Source organism: Balaenoptera acutorostrata, chromosome 3 (assembly GCF_949987535.1).
Source record: "Balaenoptera acutorostrata chromosome 3, mBalAcu1.1, whole genome shotgun sequence".
NCBI lineage: Eukaryota > Metazoa > Chordata > Mammalia > Artiodactyla > Balaenopteridae > Balaenoptera > Balaenoptera acutorostrata.
This window is the reverse complement of record NC_080066.1, coordinates 139,317,416-139,345,374: the sequence shown is the minus strand read 5'-3', so window position 1 is coordinate 139,345,374 and position 27,959 is coordinate 139,317,416. Positions and strand designations below refer to the sequence as shown.

General features: G+C 40.5%; 1 protein-coding gene across 1 annotated transcript in view; it reads left to right on the top strand.

Moving 5' to 3' along the window:
• Positions 1-10,861: 10,861 nt before the first annotated feature.
• CCDC175 (coiled-coil domain containing 175) overlaps positions 10,862-27,959 on the top strand; it is a 69,109-nt gene continuing 52,011 nt past the window's right edge. Inside the window, exons 1-5 of the mRNA XM_007193003.3 lie at positions 10,862-11,033; positions 12,777-12,862; positions 14,929-15,040; positions 18,855-18,990; positions 21,635-21,863. Of these exons, the coding sequence (XP_007193065.2) occupies positions 10,874-11,033; positions 12,777-12,862; positions 14,929-15,040; positions 18,855-18,990; positions 21,635-21,863 (723 nt within the window). The 5' untranslated portion in view covers positions 10,862-10,873. The remainder of the gene's footprint in view (positions 11,034-12,776; positions 12,863-14,928; positions 15,041-18,854; positions 18,991-21,634; positions 21,864-27,959) is intronic.

Below are 27,959 nucleotides of genomic sequence, written 5' to 3'. Positions count from 1 at the left end.
TTTTTAAAAAACTGTGTTTGGAGACGAAGAATGTATTACATAATGATAAAAGGGTCAATTCAACAGGAAGATATAACGATTGTAAATATATACGCATCCAACTTTAGAACACCTAAGTATATAAAACAAATATTGACAAATCTGAATGAAGAAATTTACAACAATACAATACAATAATAGGAGGAGACTTCAACACCTCACATTCAATAATGGATAGACATCCAGACAGAAAGACTGATAAAGAAACAGTGGACTTGAACAACACTAGAGGTCAGCTGGACCTAACAGACATATACAACTTTTACCCAACAGCAGAGGAATACACATTCTTCTCAAGTGCACATGGAATATTCTCCATGATAGATCACATGTTAGGTCACAAAACAACTCTTAACAAATTTAATAAAATAGAAATTATATCATGTATCTTTTGGACCACAATGGAATGAAGCTAGAAATCAGTAACAGAAAGAAAATGTGGAAAATTCATAAACACATGGAAATTAAATAATACACTCTTGAACAACCACTGGATCAAAAGGGAATTTAAAAAATTTCTCATGAAAAATGAAAACAAAAACACAAATTACCAAAACTTATGGGATGCAGCAAAGGCAGTACTAAGGAAAGTTTATGGTGATAAACACCTACATTAAAAAAGATGTCAGGGCTTCCCTGGTGGCGCAGTGGTTGAGAGTCTGCCTGCCAATGCAGGGGACACGGGTTCTAGCCCTGGTCTGGGAAGATCCCACATGCCGTGGAGCAACTAGGCCTGTGAGCCACAATTACTGAGCCTGCGCGTCTGGAGCCTGTGCTCCGCAACAAGACAGGCCGCGATAGTGAGAGGCCCGCGCACCGCGGTGAAGAGTGGCCCCCACTTGCCGCAACTAGAGAAAGCCCTCGCACAGAAACGAACACCCAACACAGCCATAAATAAATAAATTAAAAAAAAAAAAAAAAGTTCAGCTTTAAAAAAAAAAAAAAAAAAAAGATGTCAAATAAATGATGTAACTTTACACCCCAAGGAACTAAAAAAGAACAAACTAAATCTAAAGTTAGAAGAAGGAAGGAAATAAAGATTGGAGCAGAAATAAGTCAAATAGAGAATAGAAAAACAATTTTTAAAAATCAACAAAACTAAGTTTGTTTTTCAAAAAATGAACAAAATTGACAAACACTTAGCTAGATAAAAAAGAAAAAAGAAAAGACATGAAATCAGAAACAAAAGAGACATTACAATAGAAGCTTCAGAAATAAAAAGGATCATAAGAGACTATTATGAACAATTATATGCACACCAATTGGATAACAAAGGAGAAATGGATAAATTTCTAGAAACACACAACCTACCAAGACTTTATCAAGAAGAAATAGAATGCCTAAATAGACCAATAACAAATAAGGAGATTGATGTAGTAATCAAAAACCCCCTAATAAAGAAAAGCACAGGACCAGATGGCTTCATAGCTGAATTCTACTAAACATCCAAAGAAGAATGAATACCAATCCTTCTTAAACTCTTCCAAAAACTAGAAGTAGAGAGAATACTTTCAGACTCATTTTATGAGGCCAGCATTGCCCTGATACAAAAGCCGAATAAAGACACAAGAAAAGAAAACTACAAGCCAATATCTCTGATGAACATAGATGCAGAAATCCTCAATAAAATACTAGCAAACTGAATTCAACAGCATCATCAAAAAGATTATACACCATGGCCAAGTAGGATTTATCCCTGGGATACGAGTTTGGTTCAACATATGCAAATCAATCGATGTGATAACCCCACATTAACAGAATAAAAGATAAAAATCACATGAGCTTCTCAGATGCAGAGAAAGCATTTGACAAAGATCAACATCCATTCATGATAAAAATTCTCAACAAAATAGGTATAAAAGGAAATTTCTTCAACATAATAAAGGCCGTTTATGAAAAGCCCACAGCTAGCATCATAATCAATGGCAAAAACTGAAACCTCTTCCTCTAAGATCTGATGCCCACTCTTACCACTTATATTTAACCTAGTACTGGAAGTACTAGCAAGAGCAATCACACAAGGAAAAGAAATAAAAGGCATCCAAAGCAGAATAGAAGAAGTAAAATTATCTCTATTTGCAGATGACATGATCCTGTATGTAAAAAACCCTAAAGATTACACACACACACACACATTGTTAGAACTAAAAAACAAATAAAGTTGCAGGATACAAAGTCAACATCCAAAAATTAATTATATTTCTTTACATCAACATTGATCTATCCAAAAAGGAAATCAAGAAAACAATCCCATTTACAGTAGCATCAAAAAGAATAAAATACCTAGGAATAAATTTAACTAAGGAGGTGAAAGGTCTGTGCACGGAATACTATAAGGCATTGATGAAAGAAATTGATGAAGACCCAAATAAATGGATACTCATGTTCATGGATTGGAAGAATTGATATTGTTAAAATGTACATAATACCCAAAGTGATATACAAATTTAGTGCAATCCCTATCAAAAGTCCAGTGGCATTTTTCACAGAAATAGAAAATGCAATGGAATCACAAACCCTGAATAGCTTAAGCAATCTTGAGAAGGAAGAACAGAGTTGGAGGTATCATGCTCCCTGATTTCAAACTATACTAGAAATCTATGGTAATTAGAACAGTATGATACTGGCATAAAAATAGACGTATAGGGCTTCCCTGGTGGCGCAGTGGTTAAGAATCCGCCTGCCAATGCAGGGGACACGGGTTGAAGCCCTGGTTCGGGAAGATCCCACATGCTACAGAGCAATTAAGCCCGTGTGCCACAACTACTGAAGCCCGCGCGCCTAGAACCCCTGTTCCACAGCAAGAGAAGCCACTGCAATGAGGAGCCCGCGCACCGCAACGAAGAGTAGCCCCCGCTCACCGCAACTAGAGAAAGCCCATACACAGCAACAAAGACCCAACACAGCCAAACATAAATAAATAAATAAATAAATAAATAAATAAAATTAAAAAAAAAAATAGACATATAGACCAATGGAAGAGAATAGAGAGCCCAGAAATAAATCCATGCGTATATGGTCAACCAATTTGCAACAATAGAATCTAGCTCATGTCTTTGTTTCCTCTAAGTGGGAGACAACAGCCAGATGTTTGCTACAAAAAAATGTATTTCCAACAGAATAAGTGGAACTTTCTTCAGGGACTCTATTATATTCTTTTAGGTTACCCACATGAACTCATTTGGGTACCCAGTTCATGGTAGAATTTTTAATCTCCATTGGGAAGAATAGTGCTAAACCAAGAGCAATTCTTTCCTGGCCTTTATAGAGTTTCTTCTTAACAAGTAAAGTGCATTTATTTATTTTCTTTTTTATAAAAATTTACCCTATTTAAATTTTATTCTTTAATTCCTAAATTGGTTATTATATTAAATGTATTTAGCCAATTAACTAATTATTTTATAATTTAGCTGCATGATTTATTAGTCAATAAGGTTACTCTGAAGCTATTAAAATGAAACTTGTTAACAATAATATAGCACCATTGAACCAGACACTGTGCCTGGTGGGCTCTTTACAAACATGACTTCTAATCCTCAGAATTTCAAAATCCTGCATGATTAATATTTTTATTTTTATTGTCCAAATGAGGAAACTGAATGTCAAGATGTTTAAATAACTGGCACAAGTTTACATAACTAGTAAGTGATGAAACAAGGACTTGGATCACTATTTGTCTGATTTTGAGGCCTGGGCTCTTTCCACTGAGAACATCGCCTTTCCAGTGTTTCTCTGCCCCTTCACTACAATCTCTAACTCAGGAGCAATGCTGCCTCAGCAAGACTATTTGATTGCTAGTAATAAAAACTCAAGTGAAGTATATTAATTATAAACAGGCATAACACAAGGGAGTCCAAGGACTTAACTACAGGAGGTTGAGTATTTTTCCAAACATACAATTTTGCTGCTTTGACCTTTGTAGTTAAAGACAAAAGTGCTTAAATCCAGGTATTACCTAACAACCCTGCCGTGAATAGAGGCAGTAAAGAAGAGTGCACAAATCTTCAAGATATCATGGCTTAATTTTATATACAAATTCATCCTGAACCAGAATGAATTCACAGTGGAACAGGAAAAAAAAAAAAAAAAAACTGTTATGTTGGAGCCATGGTGACAATTCATTCTTCAACTCCAGAAGCTCACTGATCTTGCAGAGCTGGGAATCCAAAGTTCTCATTAACTGAAATCATGGTTAAATAAGAGTTATCATTTAAAACAAATTATTAAGGAATAATTCTGATGTAATAAAATTCACTTAGAAGCAAACATTATGTGCAACTTAATCTGGTGGTTCACAGTGTTCTTCAGGGTCTTGTAATGGTAATGATCAGTAAGACTTTTATGAATGTCAGTTCTTGCTGTACCAGCCTACATAAAAAAGGGGTGTGAGACCCTGAGGAAGTTGCCTTTTTCTCCAGTATTTTTCTTTTCTGCTAAAACCTAAACTGCAGGAGATTTTGAGCTCTATATTTAAAAAACTTCTGAGCACATGAATCTCTCCTGTTATCCATTTCAACAATATCTGAAGCATCTATTATGTGAAAATTGCTATGCTAAGTGCTACAGGAGATTAAAAAATGAGTAGAACACAGTTCCCACTTTTAAGGAGTTCATAGTATAGCAATGACAACAATAAATATATGGAGTTGTTTGTTTTGTTCCAGGCATTGTTTTAAACACTTTAAAGTGTTTATTAATTTATTTAATTCTCAAGACTACCCTAAATTAAGGCCTCATTTACAGATGAGAAAACTGAGGTGTAAATGCTACACAGCTATTTAGTAATAAGACTATCACACAGAAAACTATTAGACCACTCAGCCTACAATTACTAACCATAAAAAAATTTGAATAAAGTGCTCTGGAAGCACTGAGATTATTGGGATCAAGAAAAAAATTTGTGGATGATACAGCTTTTCAGATGGGCTGACAATACAAGTATGTTTTCAATAGGCAGAAAAACCACCTGCAATGCAGATTTTGATTCTGAACTGGTTGAATTTGACATGCTGGCAGCATAGGCTGATGAGACTGTTTAGTCTACAAGATTAATTCTTAGAGGAGAGGTCGGGCAGGAGATACAACCTGAGAGTTATTTGTGTAGATTCAACTCTATTCAAGGGAAGGGTTAAGAGAGCCTGAAGAGAAGACCAAGGATGGAGCCCAGGCAGCATGCCCAAGGAAGCCAGCAAAAGAATGAAGAAGAAAAAGCAAGAACCAATTAGGAGGTGAGTTTCTAAAGAAGAGTTGGTGAGAGCTGGGTAATTGTGTCAAATACTGCAGGAAAGGGGATGTGTGGGATCGGGGCTTGAGAAAAGGCCATTAGAAGATGAGGAGGAGGTAATTTAGAATTCAGGGTGAAGGGATGCATTATAGCCAAGAGGTAGACCACACTTTCAAGAAGTTTGGTAATTGAGAGGTAGGGTGGCCGAAGGGTTGAGGAAAGGCATGAATTTAGGAAGAGATAACTGGGCATGAGGTCGGAGGAAGACACAGGTGAGGGAGGAGCTAATTGAGGAAGGTCCTCGAGGAGGTGGGAAGGAATGGGATTCAGAATTGCCATGGCTTGTATTTTTACTTTCCCAAATAAGCTCTGGAAATTCTCCACTGCAACCATATACGCAGGAAATGGTCAGCCAGCATTAATCTGACATTTTCTAAATTTGTTAAAGGAAAAAAAAAGAGAAAGATTTTTAAATCAAATGGAGAGTACTTATTCCAATTATCTTTACCAAATCGTCTTCATATGAATTACCTTATCTATTCTTCAAAAATAAGAGTTAACTAAAATGAGAAAAAATAAGGAAAATAAGAATACTGCTCCTGAAAGATCGTGAATGTTAGAAAAGTCTATAAAAATGCTAAGTAAGCATTAACAATCATCCCCTGCTACCTTTCTAAAAGAGGATACCATTGGAAACATCAGTGACTTAAGTTAATAATAGTAAAATAATAAGACATTCTTGCTAAATACGGCATGGGTTGTTTCAGGCCCAATTTAGTTTCTGATTACTCTGCAGATGCTCACTTGAAAAAATCAGAATGCCGTTATTGATAATGATATTCTGTCCTGTGATAAAATGTTACCTTAGGCAAAAATAAACTGAATTACCGTGCAGCTGCCAGCAGGGAGCAGCTTAATCTCTGCTCTCATTAGCATTGCCCGCAGCATAAAACCCAAACTCCTGAGCTTGGGATTCAAGGATCTTTGTAGTGAAATCACAACCTAAATTTCTGACTGGGCTCCTGCTTTTCCTCTGCATTCACCCCATGCCCATTGGCACACCTCCATGGCTCTGCTGACGTCCTGTGTAGTCCAGAGCACTCCTTACCCCAGCCCCAATCCCCTGCCCTGGTCACAAAGCCACAATGCAGCTCTAGCATAGCAGACAGTGCCCCAGTCCTGGAGTCAGAGGACTGCTCTGCCATTGTCCAACTTTAAGGGCCTGACCCGAGGTTATCCCCAAGGTCATTGAAGCTCTCATCTTGGGGTGATTTTCTGAAAAATAGGGTAATCATAATAATTCACCCCAGAGAGTTATGATAAAAATTAAGTAAGGCATGGAAACAGTTACAAAATGTACATTTTCTAAAACCACAAACTGCTTTGCAGGTGTGCTTCAAAACCTACCCTTCTTTTTCACCTTCAAGGCCATTTTCTTGAAAACAGGGGTCAAATCTTGTCCATGTGTTTAGTCAAAGCACTGATAAGAGTGTCTGGTATGTAATAAAGCTCAATACATGCTGAGTGGATTCATCAGAGAAAGTGAACTTTTAGGGGAAACAAGAGGAAAGGAGGCTCTCATGAGAGTAGACAGCTGACTTCTCCAGATTCTTACCCCCTTCTGTCTCCCCTTCCTCCTCTTATTTCTCTTTCCTCTTTTTGCCTTGTCTCTCTGACCTCTTTCTCTCCTCCACTAAGAGAATAATAAAAGAAGGCTGACTCCTTCTCACCACTATGTCTCCCTTCCTCAGAGAGGCCTTCTCTGGTGCCACCTATGGGTCTCTTTTTTATAAGCTCAGTGCCCAGCACAATGCCCAGCACACAGAAGGCACAACCCAAACACGTAAACCAATGAGTTCAATGCCAACACACGTGAGGCCGTGCCTTTCTTTGGTAACCTGGCGGGCATCTTTCTCTGCAGAGACTCGGCCTCAGAACCTCCCTAACTGAGCACTCCAGGCAGTCACGGCTATCCAGCAGAAATAACATGGAAATAAAACCAATTTCCCATCTCTGGGACAGCAACTGTTGATTTAATTGCAGTAATTGTCACTAAGGGTTGAATGACCAAGAGGTTTAAGGAAGGCAAGGGATGCAGAAAGGACATTAACATCTGTATTTCAGAAGAAATGTTTCTTATTTTCCATTTAATAGAAATAAAAGATGAGAAATAGCATGTACTCTATGGTAAGCACATCATTATTCTACATAAGCTTCATAATCCCAGGATGTAAAATCCAATTTTACAGATGAAGAATGGGAGATTGAGGTTAACTACCTGAGCCAATCAAAAACCACCAGCAAATGATGCAATGGGCATTTGACTCAAATCTGTTTAGCCCCAAGCAATTGCTGATTACAGATAAAAACTAGTCAAGAGACAGAGTTGAAAAGGAGGCTCCTTATCAATTGTTATTACAAACAGTGACATGGTCTGCCCTTTTTTGGAGACACTGCTCTATCCTTGTTTGGCATAACTCCATCAGGGACACTAATCCATCTGTTTGCTTCTCTAACCATCTGGCATTACCTAGAGGACATGCTGTTCCTGCCATTTTACCACAAATGACTGTGTGATGGAGTCGCAGGAACTAAGAATCTCAGCCTGATCACAAGACAGGTACTTCAGAAGCTGTGAGAAGCCCAAGGGGTATGGAATCTTTGTCTAATGTATAACCATCTTGCAGACATAGGCATAAAGCCAATATGAAGGCTTAAAAGGTACCCAATGGGCAAGGATCAAGAACGCCTTTCTATTTAATGCTAAAAGCGTCACTGATTCCTTTACCACCCCTAGGAAAGGCCCACCCAGCCAGCTGGTTTAGACCTAATGTTGGGGCTGACAAATATTAGTTCAGAGAATGAATGTGTGTCTGACATTCCATGGGTAACTGTCCAACTGTTCTGAAGCCTCTTCTCTCCTGCCACCCCCACAGAAGCTGGAAATGCGGATACCCCTTGGCCTAATCTCCCTTTCATGGGTGACCTTGTGATCTAGTACTAGCCATTGAGACATAAAAGGAAGTGTGTAGGACTCTGGACAGATTTCCTTCCCTGATGAAAGGGAGGAGGAGCTTCTACAGGTGGACCCTTTCCACTCCTTTCCAGTTTGTACAAGGGCATGAGGTCTGGGGCTACAGTAGCCATTTGTGACCATGAAGCAACAAGCCTGAAGATGAAACACAATCTGCAAAAGATGGCAAGGCATTAAGATAAGAAAATCCTACTGACCAACCATGATGGGGAGGCAGGGCCGTGTGCCCATATTAGGCCCTTTACTTGGTACTGGTAGGGTCAGAGTGAGGAAGACAGAGACTCTATTTTCTTGAATTCTTACTTCTCAGGAGGATTTGAGCATGGTCCAATACTGAACCATCAGAGATGCTGAAATGCTGAGCACAAAGCACTGAAACATGCAACTACTTCCTGTATGTGAGATGTTTAACACATCACAGAGACTGGGACCTTGGCTTGGTCTAACCCAGGGTCTAGAAACACAGCCAAGAAGTTGAGGCTTTCTCTAGAGGTACTAGATTTATGCAGAGGCAGGAACAAGAGCAATGTCATCGTCAAATACCACATAAACCTCGAACACTGTAGAAACTGCAAATACGCCTGAATACAGTGTTGTATACGTTCCTTTGCAAGCAGGGGTCAAACTCCTGCAGCAGTTGGGTTCTCCTGCCCTGTCAGCAGCAGGGGAAAGAGAAGCAAACTTGCTTACCGTAACTTAAAAATCAGTGTCAGCATGGGACTGGGGTGTTCTAATATGCTGTTCTGCTACTGAGCAAAAGTCTGCCTGAAAAATATTGACTGGAAGAGAAAAGTATCTGTTCTGTTACCAGAGTAAAAAGGAAACATGAGAGAAGTAGGACATGACTTTTGGCCCAGTGAACACCATCTATGGCTACTGAAGGATCAGAAAGCTTTTTTTATACTCTCAACTATTTTGTTTGTCTATCTTCTGTATCTTTTTAAAGTTTTTTTTTTTAATTAAAAAAAAAAAAAGCTTTACTTTCTTTTCTGATTACAAAGGTATACATGCAATGTCCTCTCAGGGATTGGCCTCACTCATAGACAGTGGAGAGCAACGTGATCCAGATGAGGTGATGAGTAGGAATAATATTCTGGTGGCAGCAGAAAGGTTGGCTTAGGGCAGTCCAGTCCAGGTAGTTCAAGAAGAGAGGAATTTATCACAGGAAATATGCTACAAGAGCTATAGAAACCAAAGGGAAGTTACATAAAGAAGATCCCAGACACCAGAAAGCTGCCACAAACCTGTACAGTGCCCACATGCCTGCACTCACTGATAAGCAGCTGGAGACAGCTGGAGGCACCAATTCCCACTCCTGCCACCCCTGGAGCCACCCAAACTGCTGGGATGCAGTCAACCGTGGTGGCCTGAAACTGCCATTCCAGGAGACTAACAGAATGGCTTCTTTGCCAGCTAATCTCCCACCAGTGTCTCCAACCAGCTGACAAGTGTGTCTGAGGAATGTGGTTTCTAGGTATCCTCCCCCTGCCTCACAGAGAAAAGCACGGAAGGGCAGGGATGGATCTGAATGCCAAATCTTGCAAAAGAGGGGACCCAGGAGAGTGTTAAAAGCCAGGATATGGTTCTCCCTGGAGGAAGGAGGCTGTTGATGTACTGTGTCCTCTCCAAGGCAGTATAGCATAGTGATTCAGGGCATAAACTCTGTGTCCTCATATGCAAAGTGGGAAATAACACCTACCTCAAAGGATTGTTATGAGGGTTAAATAGGTTACTGTAGGTAAAGTATTTAGGACAGTGCCTGGAGTATAGTTCCATTCAATAAAGGATAGCTATTGTCATGTTACTTTCACTCTGATTTAAATTTTGCCATCTGTAAAGAAAACTTAAGAAGGAGGGGGTTAAATCATCTTCGCTGCTCTCTAACCAACCAGAGGAACGGGGAACTAATAGTTACACTCAATCTGATCCTGATGCAGGGCTGGATTTTGGAGACGCAGAGAAAAATAATATCCCTGCCTTCAAAGAGCTCACTGTTTGATGAGAAGGCAGAAGAAAATCACTGATTCAAGGTAAAATGTGTACAGTGCTAGAATGTATACAGGGAAAGGTCTAGAAGAGTACAGAGATGGGTATTGTAGCATAATGGAAAGATTTATACAGACTCCACTTTAAACCCAAAATTATTCTCTTGTGACCCTGGGCAATTCACTTAGTCATCCCTGCCTCAGTTTCCTTGTCTGTAAAAGTGGAGATAATGAAAGAACTTCCCTCACTAAGCCATTGTGAACGTTAAGGGAGCTGTAGAGACAGCTGTAGTACCCAGCACAGAAATACGTTCAAAAGTGATCATTATTATGATTCCCACGGTCCACGAGAAGTGTACAAGTGTTCAGGCACAAGTCCTGAACTAAAGAAATGGAAATGGAAGGAGGAAAGGACGGCTAAAGAGGGACTCATCCTTATAGGATCGCTTAATTATTGTGTATAAAGTTAAAGAAACTGGCGAGGCACCCACCCCAGGTGGCGCTCTGGCGCTCTGCCTCGGCGTCCTCGTTGCCCGTGGCAACCGGCAGTCCCTACCTCTGGCCTGGTAGGCGCTGCGCAGGGGCAGCAAGATGGCTGTGAGCTCCTGGTCCCCACAGCTGGGGTTCGGCAGCGAGAAGGCGCTGCAGGCGGCCGCTGTCTCCACTGGCCCCTCCCTGGAATTATGCACCTTCCGCTCCACCCTGGGCTCCTCGGTCGCGGCTGCCGCCCTGGAGCAGCTCTTTGTTGTCGGTGAGAGGCCCGTGGGCTCCCGGAGGGACGTCATCTCGGAGGTGGCGCCTAGGCGGCATTAAGCGGGAACCTTCGTGGGGAACCTCCTCCCAAAACTCAGGGCATCCCTGGTAGGGCAGAACCTTCTCCAGCTCCTTGGGGGAGAGGGGGGCGAAGGAGTGGGACCCAGGGCTCAGCTCTGTGACTTGGCCCAACTCACACTAGTAGCTGGTGACAAATCGCGGACAAATCCCTGGACTCCCAGGCCACTGACATTTGCCTGTGATTGGAGTGCCCACCTGCATTTAGATTATGTATTTAATTTCATCTTGTCCCTTCTTGCCTTTTCTTTGCAAGTTAATTTCCTCCAACATTTTGGCATGGCAAACTGGAGGAGTTAACAGGTAAATAAGAAAGGAAGAAACTCCTGTTGCATTAGGCAAGCAATTGTGCATTAGGCACAAATACTTTTTCTGCTACTAATTTCTTTACGCTCAGAAAGTTTGTCATAGGAAAAAAATTCATTATGCTTTCTTGCCCTGAGTGTGAGTTATAATGTATGTAGCTCTCCAGCCCATTTGCAAGTGGGAGTACACTTGTGCTCATTCATTCCATAGAAAAAAGGAAAAGAGACAGCAGGCAATACCTGTCCTTCCCTAACACACACTTGCTTGGAAACTCAGTAACTGATTTTTCACTTGGTTTGAGAGCTTAGTTCATTAAGAGAATCCAAGTTTTCAGGAACTGAGGGCAGAAATTGCTATTTACTCTTCTGAGAGTTGAGGATGGCCACTCAGGGCATGGACTCTGGAGTCACACCACTTGTGTCTGAATCCAGACTCTATAAGTGATGGGCTCTGTGACCTTGCGCACATGACATGACCTCAAAAGTCTTAGATTTCTCACCTCTGAGATGGGAATCATCATGAAGTTATAAGAAACAACTTAGATTATACATACATGTGAAACATTAAACACATCAAACTCATCCCACACATGTGGATACAGGCCTGGAATCCATTTAGACAGAATCTGTATAATGGAATGGTGACAGAGCCAAGGTGAGTAGAGCTTCCTCTGTTCCCTCTCCTCTTCCTTTTATATTTTCTTTTTCCTTCCTTCTTCCCATTCTGCATGTATCTTGCTTCCTTTGCCAACATTTTCCAAGCCTCTCTTCCCATGTGATTTCAACTTACAGTGTGTGAGAGAAAAGGCACTATCTTTCATATGTCAATGAACGAAAAGGGTTAGAAACTATCTACCTCACACCTACCAGTTTTACAAATATTTACTCTCATCCCATGATTAAAATATTGGCATGGAAGTGAAAATGACATAATGGATTTTTAAAGAATTAAATAAGTGTTGTAAAATATTACGTTTAGGATATACATATACAAATTTATATATATATGAAGACATTCTTAAACCTACACTATGGGTGTGTTATATTTATCCCTTTTATAAATATATATGGAATTTTTTTGTCTTATCCTATACAGATTCCTTCTTTCTACCATGAGTGATACAAAAATAGAATCTTAAGAGGAGTTTGTCCTCAAGAAACATAAAGTATATACACCTAAATTAGTACACTGTAAAATAAGAAATAACAAGTACAAAAGAGATTCATATGATGTACTATAGAAATTCAAAGATAGAAGATGTAGTTTTCAGCTGAGTAAGCATTTGAGCTAGATCTTAAAGGGTTAAACAGGATTTGGATAGATAAATAAAAGATCTTAATTTTCTAATTTTTTTTAGAACAATCACTGCAAAGTGACTACTTTAAATGCAATGAAGAAGCTAAGACCTTTCTTAAGGACGTTGCAATCGCAGTTAAGAAATTGGTATTGTATTATCTATAAGAGCTACTTTTTCAATCTTTCACTTATTTCTTCATCAAACTTTAATTTAGCACCAGCTCTGTTCAACGTACTTCAGTAGATGAATAGGGAAAATATTTGCCCTGAATGAAAATTTCTCTCAGTTTCGTAAGCATTCGCACCAGTGTGGATCAGTAGTGGATTGCTGCCCGATTTCCCATGCAGAGCACCGAATTAAGGACCTGTGCTATGGATGAGGGCAAGACAGCTCGAGAGAAGAGTCCCTGCTGATAACAGAGCTCAGTTAAGGGGTGGGCCACATGGGCAAATGCTTGTGACATCAGTATGTGAGCATTGCTTAAAACCAGCAAACAACCTCTGGGATAAACTGCATGCCTAGTGCCAATTTTCTCAGGTCTCTATAAGCAATTCCTCACAAAACTGGTGAAAGATTATTTGGCACCTACTCCATTGACACAGTGCTTTTCAGTGAAAAGAAACAGGTTCTCTTTCAGTTATACTAACTTGGCCCCATCAAAGAAATATTTAAAGAATTTCCTTTTGAAGTGTCACAAACGTGTCTGTTTGGCCCTGGTCCTGAGTGATGTTTCAGAACGGCAGTGTCTCCTCATTTGATTTAAAAATATTGAATAAGAATCTACTACCTATCAAATATCTAAAAATGTAGAAATATGGCTATAAAGTTAATGAGTTTGAGTCTACAGACTGCTGAGAAAAGTTAATCTTATTACTTTATAATTATATTTTTATGTAATTATATATAGTTCTGTAGGTATACTACAGAATTATAGTTTATAAGCCCAGTTAAGTACGTATATGTAAACACTGAGAGTTTGTGTGTGTTGTACTGCACTGTGGTCCTGTGGAAACCCTTTCCTCTGTTTCGTTCTTTTAGTTATGTCTTTCTCCAGGATTTGAAGTGTTCAGAGTAATTATTGTGGCTTATTAAAGTATCTAGTATGTCTCCATTTAATATCTGAGCTGTGAAATCTCTTAAATAGAGATAAATCCTCCCATTTTTTAAAGTAACACATTTTCAGTGTTATAGAAGCATTGCGTGTTTATTCTGGAAAATTTAGAAAAAAATAGACAAGCAAAAGGAAGAATGTAAAAACCACCATGATCCCACCCTAAAACAATCATGATTAACTCTTTGTTGAATGTCTTGACTACTTTCAGGATATAGATGATTCCTGTATTGAATTTTATTTTTTACAGAAAAGTGGTCTTACTAAGTATACAATTATGCAACCTGCTTTTTTATTATTCATAAAATATAATGGCAATTTCTCAGGTCACAAAGTAACTATAGCCATTATGACCGTTTATTTAAGAGGTGATTTATCTGTTCTTTCCACTAGCAGATTTTTGAATGTTTTTTCCTTTTTGAAACTAGCCCCACATATATATATGTATATATATATATACATATATATATATATATATACATATATATGTATACATACATACATACATATCCAAACAAATCCAAACAAATAGGTGGGGAGATATTTTTAGGTAGGTATAAGAAAACCACTGTTCTTTTTATACCTAAGCATAGTTTTATAGGCATTTTCCATTTTTTAATTAAGTAGCTTCCTTTCCTTCTCTCTCTTTTTTTTTTTTTTTTTGGCCTCTTGGCACGTGGGATCTTAGTTCCCTGACCGGGGATCAAACCCTCACCCCCTGCAGTGGATGCACAGTATCTTAACCACTGGATCACCAGGGAAGTCCCAAGAAGCTTCCTTTCTCAATGTCATCCTTTTGTTGGAGTCTTTCCTTTTAAATTTATTGAAACTGCATACAAGGAACACACACACATAGCGAAAGATAATTTCTGAGTAGAAGAAAATCAGCAGAAATTAAAAGATAAATTAACAATGACACATTAAAAACTCATTGAAGAACAGTTATTTTTCCCACTTTCTATTCCAAATAAAAATAATGGCAAAAGTTACTTACTGAAAAGCAAATTTTGATCTCTGAAAACATTTACAAGGCCTTGTTTAGGAAATCAATCTTATTATTTTAATGTCTTAACTTTTTAACTATGTAATTTACATTTTCAGGAAGAAATGAGAAAATCCACAATTGATCTTCTGGAAATTGAAAGCATGGAACTCAGCAGACTATATTTTCTACTGGAAACTCTTCCCACTAGTGTTAGCAGAGAATTGAAAGGTACTGTGAGGTTATCAACTGTAGAAGTTTAGTTTATCTTATAAGAGAATAGAGCCTAGTACTTGTAACAAGATGAGTTTAATAGTTATTTCATATCAAAAAATAGCCAGAAAGAGTATACAACACAAATATAGTGAGATCCATAATAAGTTTCCCTTACTTTTTAAGTGGAAATAATATATATGACTTGAATTTATATAATTATTATAAATAGACTGAAGACAATATTTATCCTTTTGTGACTGGCTTATTTCACCTGGCATGTCTTTGGGGTTAATCCATGTTGTAGCATGTGCCAGAATTTCCTTTCCTTTTAAGGCTGAACAATATTCCATTGTATGTATATACCATGTTTTGTTTATCCATTCATCCATCAATGGACCCTTGCATTGTTTCCACCTTTTGGCTGTTGTAAATAATGCTGTTACAAAATAATAATAATAACAATGAAATAATAACTAATAATGCTATTACAAACATGGGTGTGAAAATATCTATTCAAGGCTCTGCTTCCAATTCTTTTGGGTATAAATGCAGAAGGGAATTGCTGGATTGTATGGTAATATAGTAATTTTATGTTTAATTTTTTGAGAAGCTCCCATACTGTTTTCCACAGTGACTGCACCATTTTACCATCCCTTGCACAATGCACAAGCATTCCAATTTCTCTACATTCTTGCCAGCACTTGCTATTTTCTGTTTTTGTTTTGTTTTAAATAACAGCCATCCTAATGGATAAGAATTGATATCTCATTGTGGTTTGCACTTCCCTAATAATTAGTGATGTTGAGCATTTTTCATGTGCTTATTGGCCATTGGTATATCTTCTTTGGAGAAATGTCTGCTCAGGCCCTTTGCCCATCTTTTTTTTTTTTTTTAAAGAAATTCACGTTCTTTTATTTATTTATTTATTTATTTATTTATTTATTTATTTATGACTGTGTTGAGTCTTCGTTTCTGTGCGAGGGCTTTCTCTAGTTGCGGCAAGTGGGGACCACTCTTCATCGCGGTGCGTGGGCCTCTCACCATCGCGGCCTCTCTTGTTGCGGAGCACAGGCTCCAGACGCGCAGGCTCAGTAATTGTGGCTCACGGGCCCAGTTGTTCTGTGGCATGTGGGATCTTCCCAGACCAGGGCTCGAACCCATGTCCCCTGCATTGGCAGGCAGATTCTCAACCACTGCGCCACCAGGGAAGCCCTGCCCATCTTTTAATCAGGTTGTTTGTTTCATTGTGGGAATTCTTTATATATTCTGGATGTTAACCCCTTATCAGATATATGATTTGCAAGCATTTTTTCCCATTCCATGGGTTACCTTATCACTCTTGTTAATAATGACTTCTGTTGCACAGAAGTTTTTAATTTTGACATAGTACAGTTTATCTATATTTTCATTTGTTGTCTGTGCTTTTTGTGTCATATCCAAGAAATCATGGCTAAATCCAACATTATGAAGATTTCCCCTATGTTTTCTTCTAAGAGTTTTATAGTTTTAGCTCTGACATTTAGGTCTTTGATCCATTTTGAGTTAAATTTTGTATTTGGTGTAAGGTCAGGCTCCAGCTTTATTTTTCCAGCTGCCAGGAGTGTTGGCTGAGGCTCACAGCTCAGTTCCTCTACAGGAATTGCCCTAGACAAAGAGAAAAGCTTCACTTCAGGTCAGACTCCCTCCCCAACTGCTGCCCACATTCAGTGATTGGTCACCAAGACAGTACAAGGTCTGCCTCCCTCGCTCCATGTGGAATAACTCTGAAGTGCCATCACAGCTCCAAAGCTCATCATCATTTAAACGCTCCACCCTTGCCCAACCCTTATGTCCTCAGAGGAGATGTTCCTCAGAGCTCTACACACAAATTTTAAGATTTGTTTCCCAGGGAGCGCAACCTAAAACAGTTGTCTAAATTTAAAAAAAAAAAAAAAAAAAAAAAAAGATTTTTAAAGTAGATGTTCCCTTGCAGCTCCAAGTCTACGTTCATTGTCTGCTCTGTCATAAGGGAGCTGGGACGCTGTAAATTTCCGCTTTTGCCAGCTGGCGCAATGTTAAGCTTTGTCAGTACAGAGCACTGAAGGGTTACTGGAGGAAAAAGGGGTTGTCTTCCTGTTCCAGTGTGCTCAGCTTGGCCGACTCTTGCAGTGCAGGTGGCTTCTGCCAGCGGCGTGCAACAGTCCTTGGTGCCCAGAAGCCCCCTCCAGTATCCCCTGAGTGGCTTTATGGTAGATTGCTACCAGTGGGGCACCCCCCTGTGAACAGGTACCCTGGCACCGTTTAGGTGGTTTTGCAGTGAGTTCTGAAGCAATTCCCTGTGGACCAGTCCCCCCAGTGCCCCCAGAAGCCATATTTCTAGTAAGTTCTGCCAGCGGAACATTTCACGAACTTCTTTGCCATCCAGTGAGCCACAGCCCTCTTCAGTGAGGTCTAGATCTCAGGTCTGGAGGTGCTGCTTCCTACAGCCCCTGTAGGGCTGCTCCTTGTGCCTAGTATTCCTAAAGTCTTTAGAGTTCTCTGTACTTTCTTAGTATTCGTTCCCTCATTATTCTAATTCTCTGCTACAGTTAATAATTCTTTATATTAAAATTTCCCTATTCAATATAAGATTTCTATCTCCCGATTAGACCCCAAGTGACATAGTTATAAAACAATTTGCACAGTGTTAGTCTAGTTTGGCAGGGAAAATACAACAAACTCCTACATGCAGATAAAAAATAAGACTTAATCTGTGTTCAAGGCAGAATTAAGAATGTTTTTGTTTTATTTTCTTTGGTTGCCTTTTTTTTTTTTTTAATTGTCCGGATTGGGTTACTTTTATAAGCAGGAAAAATATTTTAGAAGGAAAAATACCGTGCTAGCTTGTAAGGTCCTTGATACACACGGAATACTTAGCCAAGTGAATTTAATTGGCCTTGTGTTTTAAAGCTTTTCAACTTGAAGGATGGTCCTTGGGTCAGTAGCATCAGTGTCACCTGGGAGCTTGTTACAAAATGCAGAATCTCTAGGTCCACCTCTGACCTACTACATCAAAATCTGTGTTTCAACAATATCCCCAGGTGATACATATGCATATTCGAGACATAAAGTTTGAAAAGCCCTGCTACAATGAGCAATTTAACTTGTAGCCTACAAAAAAATAATCTAACTCTCTCAGGGGAGCTACCAGCCAGTTTCTAGGGAATTTGTTGCATAGAAATGGATGGCTCAGTATCCATTTCTAAAGAGCAGTGTTCAAAAATCCATGCATTTTAACCATCTATCTATCAAGCGCTGAGGTAATCCTTTGAAGTCTCATGTGATTACACTGATTTGTTATTTATTAATGAGTAATTAGTTCTTTAACACACTGGGTTCCCTTGAAAGCACAGCCAGAAGCAATGGCTTTTGCACTATTATTTTATTAGGACATACAATCCAAAGAGGAGGAGGGTGGGATAAGGAACCAAAGCAGGGAGAAGGGAGAACTAATATGGCGTGCAATATGATGTTGACTGCCGCTGACAGCAACTAGTTGAGTATGAGAATACACCCTCCAGACACAGTGTTACCTCTTCTCAGGAACACCTAGGCAGTGGCTCCTGTCTAAAACTGTGCAGAGCTCATAGGAAGCTGGTCACCGACCATAGCAGCAGCTGAAATAAGGGAAATAATTGATAGGTAAGATTGAGAGGGTCCAAAGAGGTGATTAAGAGGTGTCTGATCTAGGAACATAATTAGAAGAATATTTCAAAGAAAGACGTAATTTGTTTATTATTTGAAAAGTCAGTATCTACAGTTGTGCAGTTTCTCAAATAACTGAGTAACATTTCTTCCACTTACTTTTAAGAATGTGTAGGGGATGCCCGAAGATTAAATCTTGTTGAGATAAATCAATTACACATGAAAATTACGAGGATAAATGATGAAATAGAGTTTCTGAAGAAGAAAATACTTGATCTGAAAAAAATTAATAAAGCTCTGGGGTAGGTTTTTTGGGTTTTTTTTTTTGTTTTTTGTTTTTTTAGTATTTGAGGGAGTCAGGGGCTGGGGCTAAAGTGGGAAATCTTTCCTAAGGGATTTGTCCTCTGGTCTGAACTGGTGCAGGGCAAGTTAAGAGGTCAGATCACTTATAGAAGATGACTGGGCTGATGAGGGGTGTGTGATGGCTGCAGAGAGCTGGGAAGAGAGCAGAAACTCTTCTACCACCACAGCCAGGAGACCTGTAAAATTTCAGAGGGAATTCAGCTTCCCAGCAGCAACTACTGTGTGTCAATCACACACTGCCTCGCACCCCACCTCCAAAGGTAGAAACACACAGTGGTTTTTATTTCATTTTTAGTAAAATTAAGTTTACAAACCTCAACCACCAAAGCAAGAAATCTTGCTGGGTATTGTGTTGCAAATATAATATCAAACCAGATATATTGTAGCTAGCTTAGTTCCTTAAAGACATTCAGTTATATTCTACTGGAGGGTTGAAAATGGGATTGGTTCTAGATTTTATCTTCAATTAAATGTGAGCTGACACCTGTTAGTTTCTTTTCTTTATTCCTCAGCTGTGTTGTTAGCACTTCCCCCTCTGTGGGCCTCGTTTTCTCCATCTGTAAAATGGGGACTACAAATCTTGACTTACCCAGCCCACAGAAGAAGAGATATTCTGAAAGAAAAAAACAATAAAACCCTGAAGAATAACTCAGTACTGCAAGTAAATTCTCAAAAGTAATGTATAAATGTCAGACTTTGTTTGTTGGAGTAAGAAATACTCAAAGAGCCCTCATTATAGTGAAAAAATCTTCTTGGGAAGCTAAAAGAATCAGAAGGTTGCTTGGTGCACAAGGTATCAAAGCATCAGGAATTAGGTGGGGACCTCAAGGCCCAGGGACAGGTTCCCAAAAGTAGGCCCTCAGAACACCTATTCTGGGAGATGCTCCATGAAAAAGAAAGTTCATGATCACGTAAGTTTGAGAAAGACTGCATACTCTAACTCCTCTTAGGGATTCACAGTGCAGATTTGTGCATGGTGCATGCTAGCCACAATCACCAGAGACCACTATCAAAACTAGACTATCAATTTCTAAACTAATAACAAGGAAGATAATATCCAGGCTGGAATACTCATATCAACTGACCAGCACCATCACACCCCTATAGACCAGTGATTCTTAAACTTGAGTGTACATCAGAATCACCTGGAATGCTCGTTAAATTCCTGGGACCTCCACCCCAGATTTCTGATTTAGTAGGTCTGGGGAATGGGGGTAAGAATTTGAATTTCTAACAAGTTCCTAGGTGCTGCTGGTCCTGACCACACTTTGAGAATCACTGCTCTAGAGAAATCTTTATGGAAAGTCAAATTACAAATGAACATAATGTGGGTTGCCTGATGAGCTAGCATCATCAAACTACAATCACTTATTGTATCCATTTTTCAAAGAAAGATGTATATCAAGGTGCCCACACTCTCTGACAAGTGATCTTCTCCTGGACACTCCTCAAAAACTGGACACAGTCCTCAGAAACTGGGGAGGGGGATTTCCTTGGGTCCTACATTCCGTTTCTGAGAGCTCTCCCAACCCAGCACAATACACCTAGTCAGGTGTATTGATTTGACTTGTTTTGTTTTGCTTTGCTTCCTTAAGGCTACTCAATCCTTAGTTTGCTTCATTCTTAGAAGGCTTCCTCCGCTAAACCTACAAAGCACCCATTATCTGGCCCCATCTAGCCTGAGCTTCTCTTAATTGCCTTTCTGTGGTAGAGCTGACTTATGGAAAATAAACTTACCGACAACCTGTTTCCATTTTCCTGAGCCTTTCACACAATCCGCCTGAACTAGGGTGTTTAGCCTCGGAGATTAGAAAAAGGAAAAAGGCATTACATTGCAGGAGCTTTGAAAAAAGGGAAATAGAGAAATGTCACCAATTGTCCTTCCTCCAAATCTTTTATTGTTAGCCCTGGGGTAGATGTTTCTCACAGTCTTAAGGTGGGTGTGGCCAGCAATGGATATGTGAGGTTAATGTCTCCTGTTGAACTCAGATTTGGCTACAGCTGTGAGAAGATAAGTGGGTTCAAATTAGATTTCAAGCACCCTCTGAGCAGTGAGGACAGACTCAGATCCCTCCTCCCCAACTCCTTTCCATCAGAGGAGGATTAGCTTTCTTCTCCTGGGCCTTCGCTGCAGGGCAATGGCATCAGAAGGTGGCTGGAAGAGTGGTGGGATGTTTATCTTTCTTTGGCTTAAACTACATATCTCAGGATGATACGGTAGCTATGGCAATGCTACATATCAAACCATTTGTCCGGCCAGATTCCATTCACCTGTTCAAAACTGTTTTTGAATCATTGTATGTTTTAAACCAAAATATCCCATAGTTACTACCTGGTGTGTGAGAATGGGTGGGGTGAGGCAGGACCACAAGACACTTTTGCAGTGATAAAGAGTTGCGAGGTTGACACTTGTGTTTCCTTCTGTCCTTCATCTCAACCAACTTTAGACAATCACAAATTCAACTCTAAAATAAGTATTCATTAAATTTCCCTCTATATGGTGGTTCATCTCATCAAACAGACTTTAAATTTCTTCCTGGAAAGCCATCCTTTTCATGCCAAGAACGATTCTTTTTCTCCTAGTGAACAGCAAGAGGAACTAGCGAGGCATTATGAAAATGTTGTCCTGTCACTCAACCATGTGATGAAAGAAAAAGCCACTACCACTGTTTACATCAATGAGACTTATACCAAAATTAACTCAGAGAAGAAAGAACTAGAATTGCAAAAAAGATATATTCAAGAAGTAGAGGAGCAAATGGAAAGAGAAAAAGCAGAATATTTGGGAAAAAAACAAAACTTGAGTCAAGAGGTAAGTGGCATGATTTATTTTTTTATAAAATACAGAATTGTACAGAATTGAGGGCAGGAAATGAGAAATAACTTATTTGTTCTTGAAGCTAGCAAGCATTCCTGTGGTATCTTCTGCAGGAATAGAGCAGAGGCTCAAGGACACTGGAGCCCATGGGGAAGATGTTTGATTGTGTAGCAGCATCTGAGTTCATGGGAAAGAATACGAATGACAGGAGTGGTAACACTGGGGTGGCCCCTTGCTTATGTGCAGCAATGCAGGGACTAGGAATTTGCTTCTGTGTCACTTGGTTGTCTCTGCAGACAGGATCAGCGAGTTCAGCTCTGCCGGAACTGATGCCCAAACCCGACCTCTGTGCACTGTCACCACGTTGAGTCTCAGAGACAGAGTTTTGGGTGAAGTAGAAAAGAATAGCTTTATTGCTTTGCCGAGAAAGGGGGCCACAGCGGGTTAATGCCCTCAAAACTGTGTGTCCCCAGCCTGGGTGGGTGGGTGGGTTGTGAGGGGAAGGGTTGCTGATAAGGATCAGGGCACGTGTGGGGCCTGCATCCCTTCAACCCAGAGATCATCTGGAGTCTGGTGGTCTGGTGATGGCTTCTGCGCTTCTCAAGGTTCTCGAACTGTGACCTTCTCTCTGGAATGAAGAACGCTTCAACAGGTAGTTAGTGTCTTCCATTTGGTGCGGGTTTTAGTGCTATAGAAGAGCTCAGGATATTGTTGTGTGTATCCCTTGAGGAGGAACCGGGACCCTGCCCCAAGGCTGCACTATTATTTCCTCACTGCTCCTCCCTTGTCTCTGGATCCCCTCCCTTCCCTGATTAGCAACTGTTTACACCTGCTCTTTGGAACTCAGGGAAGGTCATGGAGGCTGATTAAAGCGTATTTCCTACAAACAAGAAACAGGGGACAGGGAAAGACTTTTGTGCCCAGGAGCCCCAGAGTGTACTGCTTGGTTTCAGAACTTGTGCCTCTTAAACTGAATGAATCCAAGAGGAGAGGCCTGCAGAGGGTCTAGGCAGAGCCAAGGGCCCTGTCCACTGGAAAAAGAAAAAAGCGCAACCTAGAAGTTGTGAATTACGTTGTCTTTGAGGACCTTACTGAGGACTGTAGCCTGGGAAGGCAGCCTCTCAGATAGTTCTGAGGAAGTGTTCCAAAGAGGTAATGGAGGAGCCAGGATATGTAGAAATTTTTGCCGGGAAAAACCAGATAGTCCAACATCAAAAGATTATTGCTAATCACAAAAAGACAGACATCTCAAGGTAATGATTTTAGTGCTTTTTTAATGTATGGGAAGATGCAAGAGTCTGGGCTCATTGAAATCATTCCTTTGATATGCATCTTAACTACCTAGGGTCAGTATCCTGTTTTTCTCCATCCTGAAGCCCCTCGGGGCACACCGTCAGGCTGAGGCTGCACAGTGGCTGATGGCTTGATGGCGAGCAGCATTCGTTGTTTACTGAAATGGCAGGCCACATTTTTTTGTCCACAGCCCCAACAGAGAAGGGTATTTTGAGACCAGCAATTTTGTGAGCGTCAGTGGAGATAGCTACTGCATCCTGAATTCTAAATAATTCACCCTCAGGATGGCTTCTGACTGATTCCTCTTTGCTCTGCTTCCGGTTGCCCCGGGGGAAGCAGGGCTGTCTCCGTGCTAGGTGTTCCTAGCGGCAGCTTTTCCTCCATGCAGTGAGGGCCTAGCCCAGGATGGAACTTGCTGTTGAGCTCCTGGTGCTGCCCTCTGCATCATGGGAACTGGCATAACTATAATGCAGGAAATTGGACCTGGGCTTGCAACCCTGCTATATTTAATATGCATAAAGATATATATATATGTATAAAGAAAGAAAAGAACGTTTATTAAATTACACTTCTTGAGTCTTAATTAAAATTTAGTAGAATACAATCTGGCAGTGATCAACATTTTGATGCAAGAGAGAGAAATATCACTCCCTGGGAAGTGCAAGCCCCTGGGACAGACTGCCAAGTGAGGGTGCTTGGCTTCTCAAAGGAAGGAATTCAAGAGTGAGACAAAGTAAAGAGAAAGTAAGTTTATTTAGTGAGATACACATTCCTTAGGCAGAATGCCGACCTGTCTCAGAAAGCAAGAGTGGCCTCAGGGTGTGCGAGTGGTTAGTTTTTATGGGCTGCGTAATTTTATACGATAACAAGTGGGAGGAATATTCTATTGCAGTATTTTGGGGAAGGGGGTGAGGATTTCCAGGAATTGGGTCACTGCCCTCTTTCTGGCCTTTTATGGTCAGCCTGGGAACTGTCACGGTGCCTGTGGGTATGTCATTTAGCATATGTTAATGTATTACAATGAGTGTATAATGAGGCTTAAGGTCTACTGGAAGTCGAATCTTCCACCATCCTGGGCCTATTTGATTCTAACCAGTTTTTTTTTTAAATGTTTGGCTTCATTGGGTCTTCGTTGCTACGCTCGGGCTTTCTCTAGTTGTGGCAAGCAGGGGCTACTCTTCTTTGCAGTGCGTGTGCTTCTCATTGTGGTGGCTTCTCTTGTTGTGGAGCACGGGCTCTAAGCGCTCGGGCTTCAGTAGTGATGGCACGTGGGCTCAGTAGTTGTGGTGCATGGGTTTAGTTGCTCCGCGGCATGTGGGATCTTCCTGGACCAAGGCTTGAACTGGTGTCCCCTGCGTTGGCAGGCAGACTCTTAACCACTGTGCCACCAGGGAAACCCCTAACCAGTTTTTAGAGTATCCTGTTTTTCTCCAAAGGCTTTGTCCCCTTCCTCATTCTTTTAATGGTTTTGCCCTGCCCTCTTCCTTCGTCTCAATTTGGCTCTTGGGATGATTGGTTTCATGATAAGACTATTCATAAGTTCCAGTCAGGTCTGAGAGTCTCTATCCTTTAAAGTCCCCTGTCTTCAGAAACAGTTTTACACTAAAACCATGGATTATTTTTCTTAAGTATAGACAGCTCAGCCCTAGTCATCCTCAGAACAGGCACTTTGTGAAGTCGCTGGCAAAGAGTCCCTTGGGCAGTCTGCAGCCACTAAACAGAATTTGTAAAAGCCAAGTTCCCTGGACCTTTTCTGGGGATGAAGCCAGCTGTTAGCCTGCATTGCAGTAGTGGAGTCAACTGAAATTCCTGACTCCTATCATTGGACTAGACCTTGCCTGGATTTTTTGTTATTGCAATGAAATAGAGGCAGGACAACAAGGATCAAAAGGGGTTTTCCTGTTTTCATTCTCTACCCACAACAATGATGAGAGGACTTCATTTCACCCACTGTTTCCAGCCCTTTGCTGGACTTTCTCTCTGAGCAGTCTGGAAGCCCCACACTGGAGGGGTTCACTGAAGTTATAGGGGCAAAAAGTGGGATGTGTCTGCATGGACACAGCGGAGGGACGATGTGCAGGGCAGTGTAGGTTAGGAGTGGGGAAAGCCTTGTCCCTTTTCTTTACTTCCCCAGGGGCTGAAACAATGGTCAGTAGTGGCATGGGATCTGAGCTTTGCCCACCAAAAGGAAGGCTCCACCAGGCAGGGATTTTGTCTGGTTTTTTTCATTGCTAAATTCTAGCATCAGGATCAGTGCCTCTTGCATGTTGTAGGCACTCTATAATATTACTGTATTGAATGATTGAGTTTCTAACTTCATTTTAAGCCCTAAAGGGAAGTTTCTACCCTGCCTGACCCCTTCCTATTCTTTAATATAAATGTTAAAAGGAAGGAAGCCCAGAGGGGCTTCAAATTGGGAATTTGAGAACATGATAGGTTCTCCTTCCTTTTGTGAATAGTGTTTCTCAGGGATCCACAAACTTTTTCTGAAAGGGGCCAGAGAGTAATAGGGCTTTGTGGACCATATACAGTCTCTGTCACAACTACCCAACTCTGCCATTTTAGCACAGAGAAGCCAAAATCACTAACTAAATAAATGAATGTGGCTTCACAAAAACAGGTAGAGGCTGGATTTGGCCCACAGGTAGTAGTTTGCCTACCCCTGGTCTATCTCCCTGGAAAAGGGTTAGGATACTTTCAGATGCAAATAGCAGAAGCCCTGACTCAAACTGACTTAAATATTAAGGACATTTATTATCTTACACAGTAGGAATTCCCAAGGTAGGGCAGACTGCAGGACTAGCTAATTCAGTGGCTCATCCCTCCTCCATCTTTCATCTTAAGGCTGGTTTCCCTCTTCATCACAAGATGGCTGCCAGTGACAACTGGACTATGTTTCCTTACTCAAGTAGAAAGAAGAAAACCTTTCCCAACCAAGGACATAAGTTTCTTGCTATGTCTGATCCGGCCAGGTTAAGACAGTGCCCACCCCAGAACAATAGTGGATCCTAAGGGAATACGTGTACTAGTGGGCTAGACCAACTGGGGGTGGATATTAAGGACTCAACCACCAATGCTCACTAAATGCACATCATATGTCATAGTAACAGCCTGTTAATTCCCTTTATTTCCAATGAGAAAGGAAAAGCTGTTTACAGCTGTCAGAGTCATCAAACCTGTAAGTTCTCTTCTAACACAAAAGAGTTTTTGCTAATATTATTTCTATAATTGCAAGACCCAAGACCTTGGGAGAAGGCTTAGGCCAAAGTATGAGCACAGAATTTCAATTTTCAACAAAATTTATTATCACCAAGTTTCATTTTAATGCACCTGTGCCCTAGTGCAGAGATAACTGATAATGATCACATTCATTCAGAGTAACCACTTTGGGTGAATTGGCTGGTGGCTTTGATGGAAAGCCACACAAACATATGTTTTCATAACTCTTTAATACAGAGTTAAATACACTTTCTCGGGCCTTACTATTCAGTTACCTTGTTCTTGATAATTCATTTTGCCAGACAAATCCATGATGTGTCTGATTTTGATAAGAAGGTGACTCATTTCAATAGGATCTGACAGGTAATCACAATATGTTTAGTCTTAGTAAAACTGTTATTTATCCTGTTAGTGAAAAGAATCAATAAACAATCTGTAATAAGAATAGAAAAGAGTTTTTTATTTGAGCCAAACTAAGGACTAGCTCAGAAGCTATCTTCCCAGATTACTCTGAGAAGCTGCTCCGGAGAAGCAGGGTTTTCAGTATAGTTTTATATCTTGTCAGAACAAAGAACATTAAACAAGTCAGGGTTACATTTCTTCAATGTTTCGAAAAAAAAGAACAGACCAGCATGTACACAGTGAGTCAGCATGGCCTTGGCACCTGGGAAGGGAGTCTTATCATCAAAGGAGTACCAGCATTAGCATCCCAGGAAGAGGGACATTCTTTACTTCTGGTCAATGTGCCCTTTTCTTAAATAATTAAAGCCAACGTACAGTGTATGCATGATAGGCCACGAACAGGCTATTTTACTTAGCATAAAATTCAAGTTAATAAGCCAGAATGACTTCCCTATATCTCAATATATGAAAATTTCTTTTATCAATCCCCAACAGGTCAGTGACCCCCTCACTGGGTCCTTTGCCCAGTGTTGCAAATGCCAATCAAACGAAACCGGGTTCGAGATCAGAAACTCGAGTCATTGACAAGGGAGTGGAGAAGAGAGAGCTTGTGCTCTAAAGGCACCATCTCCCTGAAGGGAGGGGAATAAGGGAATTTTAAGGAGTAGGAGGCGGTGGTCATCAGGGCTCTAGGAAAGGGGCAGAGATTTACACAGGCAGCCAGAGCAGCTGGGGCATGCACAGTCTTCCATGCTTCCTTGCACAGGGCATGAATTGTGCCTAGCAGAGTACAAATGCCCCCTTTGGGCAGAGATCTTAATCATGGTAATGAAGCAAAGGTAACTTTCTGACACCTCTAGGCCTCATCTGCGCAGGCAGAGCACTCCTGTGGTCAAGTCACAGTCAGTTCAGGGCATTTGACCACTGAATATCTCTTAAGACACAGCTGCAAAACATTTCTACCAAATACTTGGTGCTTTTGAAACAAGCACAGATAAATGGAGATAAGGATCCTTTAGCTCTCAGGGGCTGGTATGGGTGACAAAATGGTAAGTTGTTTAGGATTGTGAGCTGCCCTATCTTCAATGATTTTGTTTTTGGTCTGTTTTACTTCTCATGAAATAATGTGAATTTAGATTTCCAAACAATTCTTAATTCCTTCCTTTGACTCTCCTG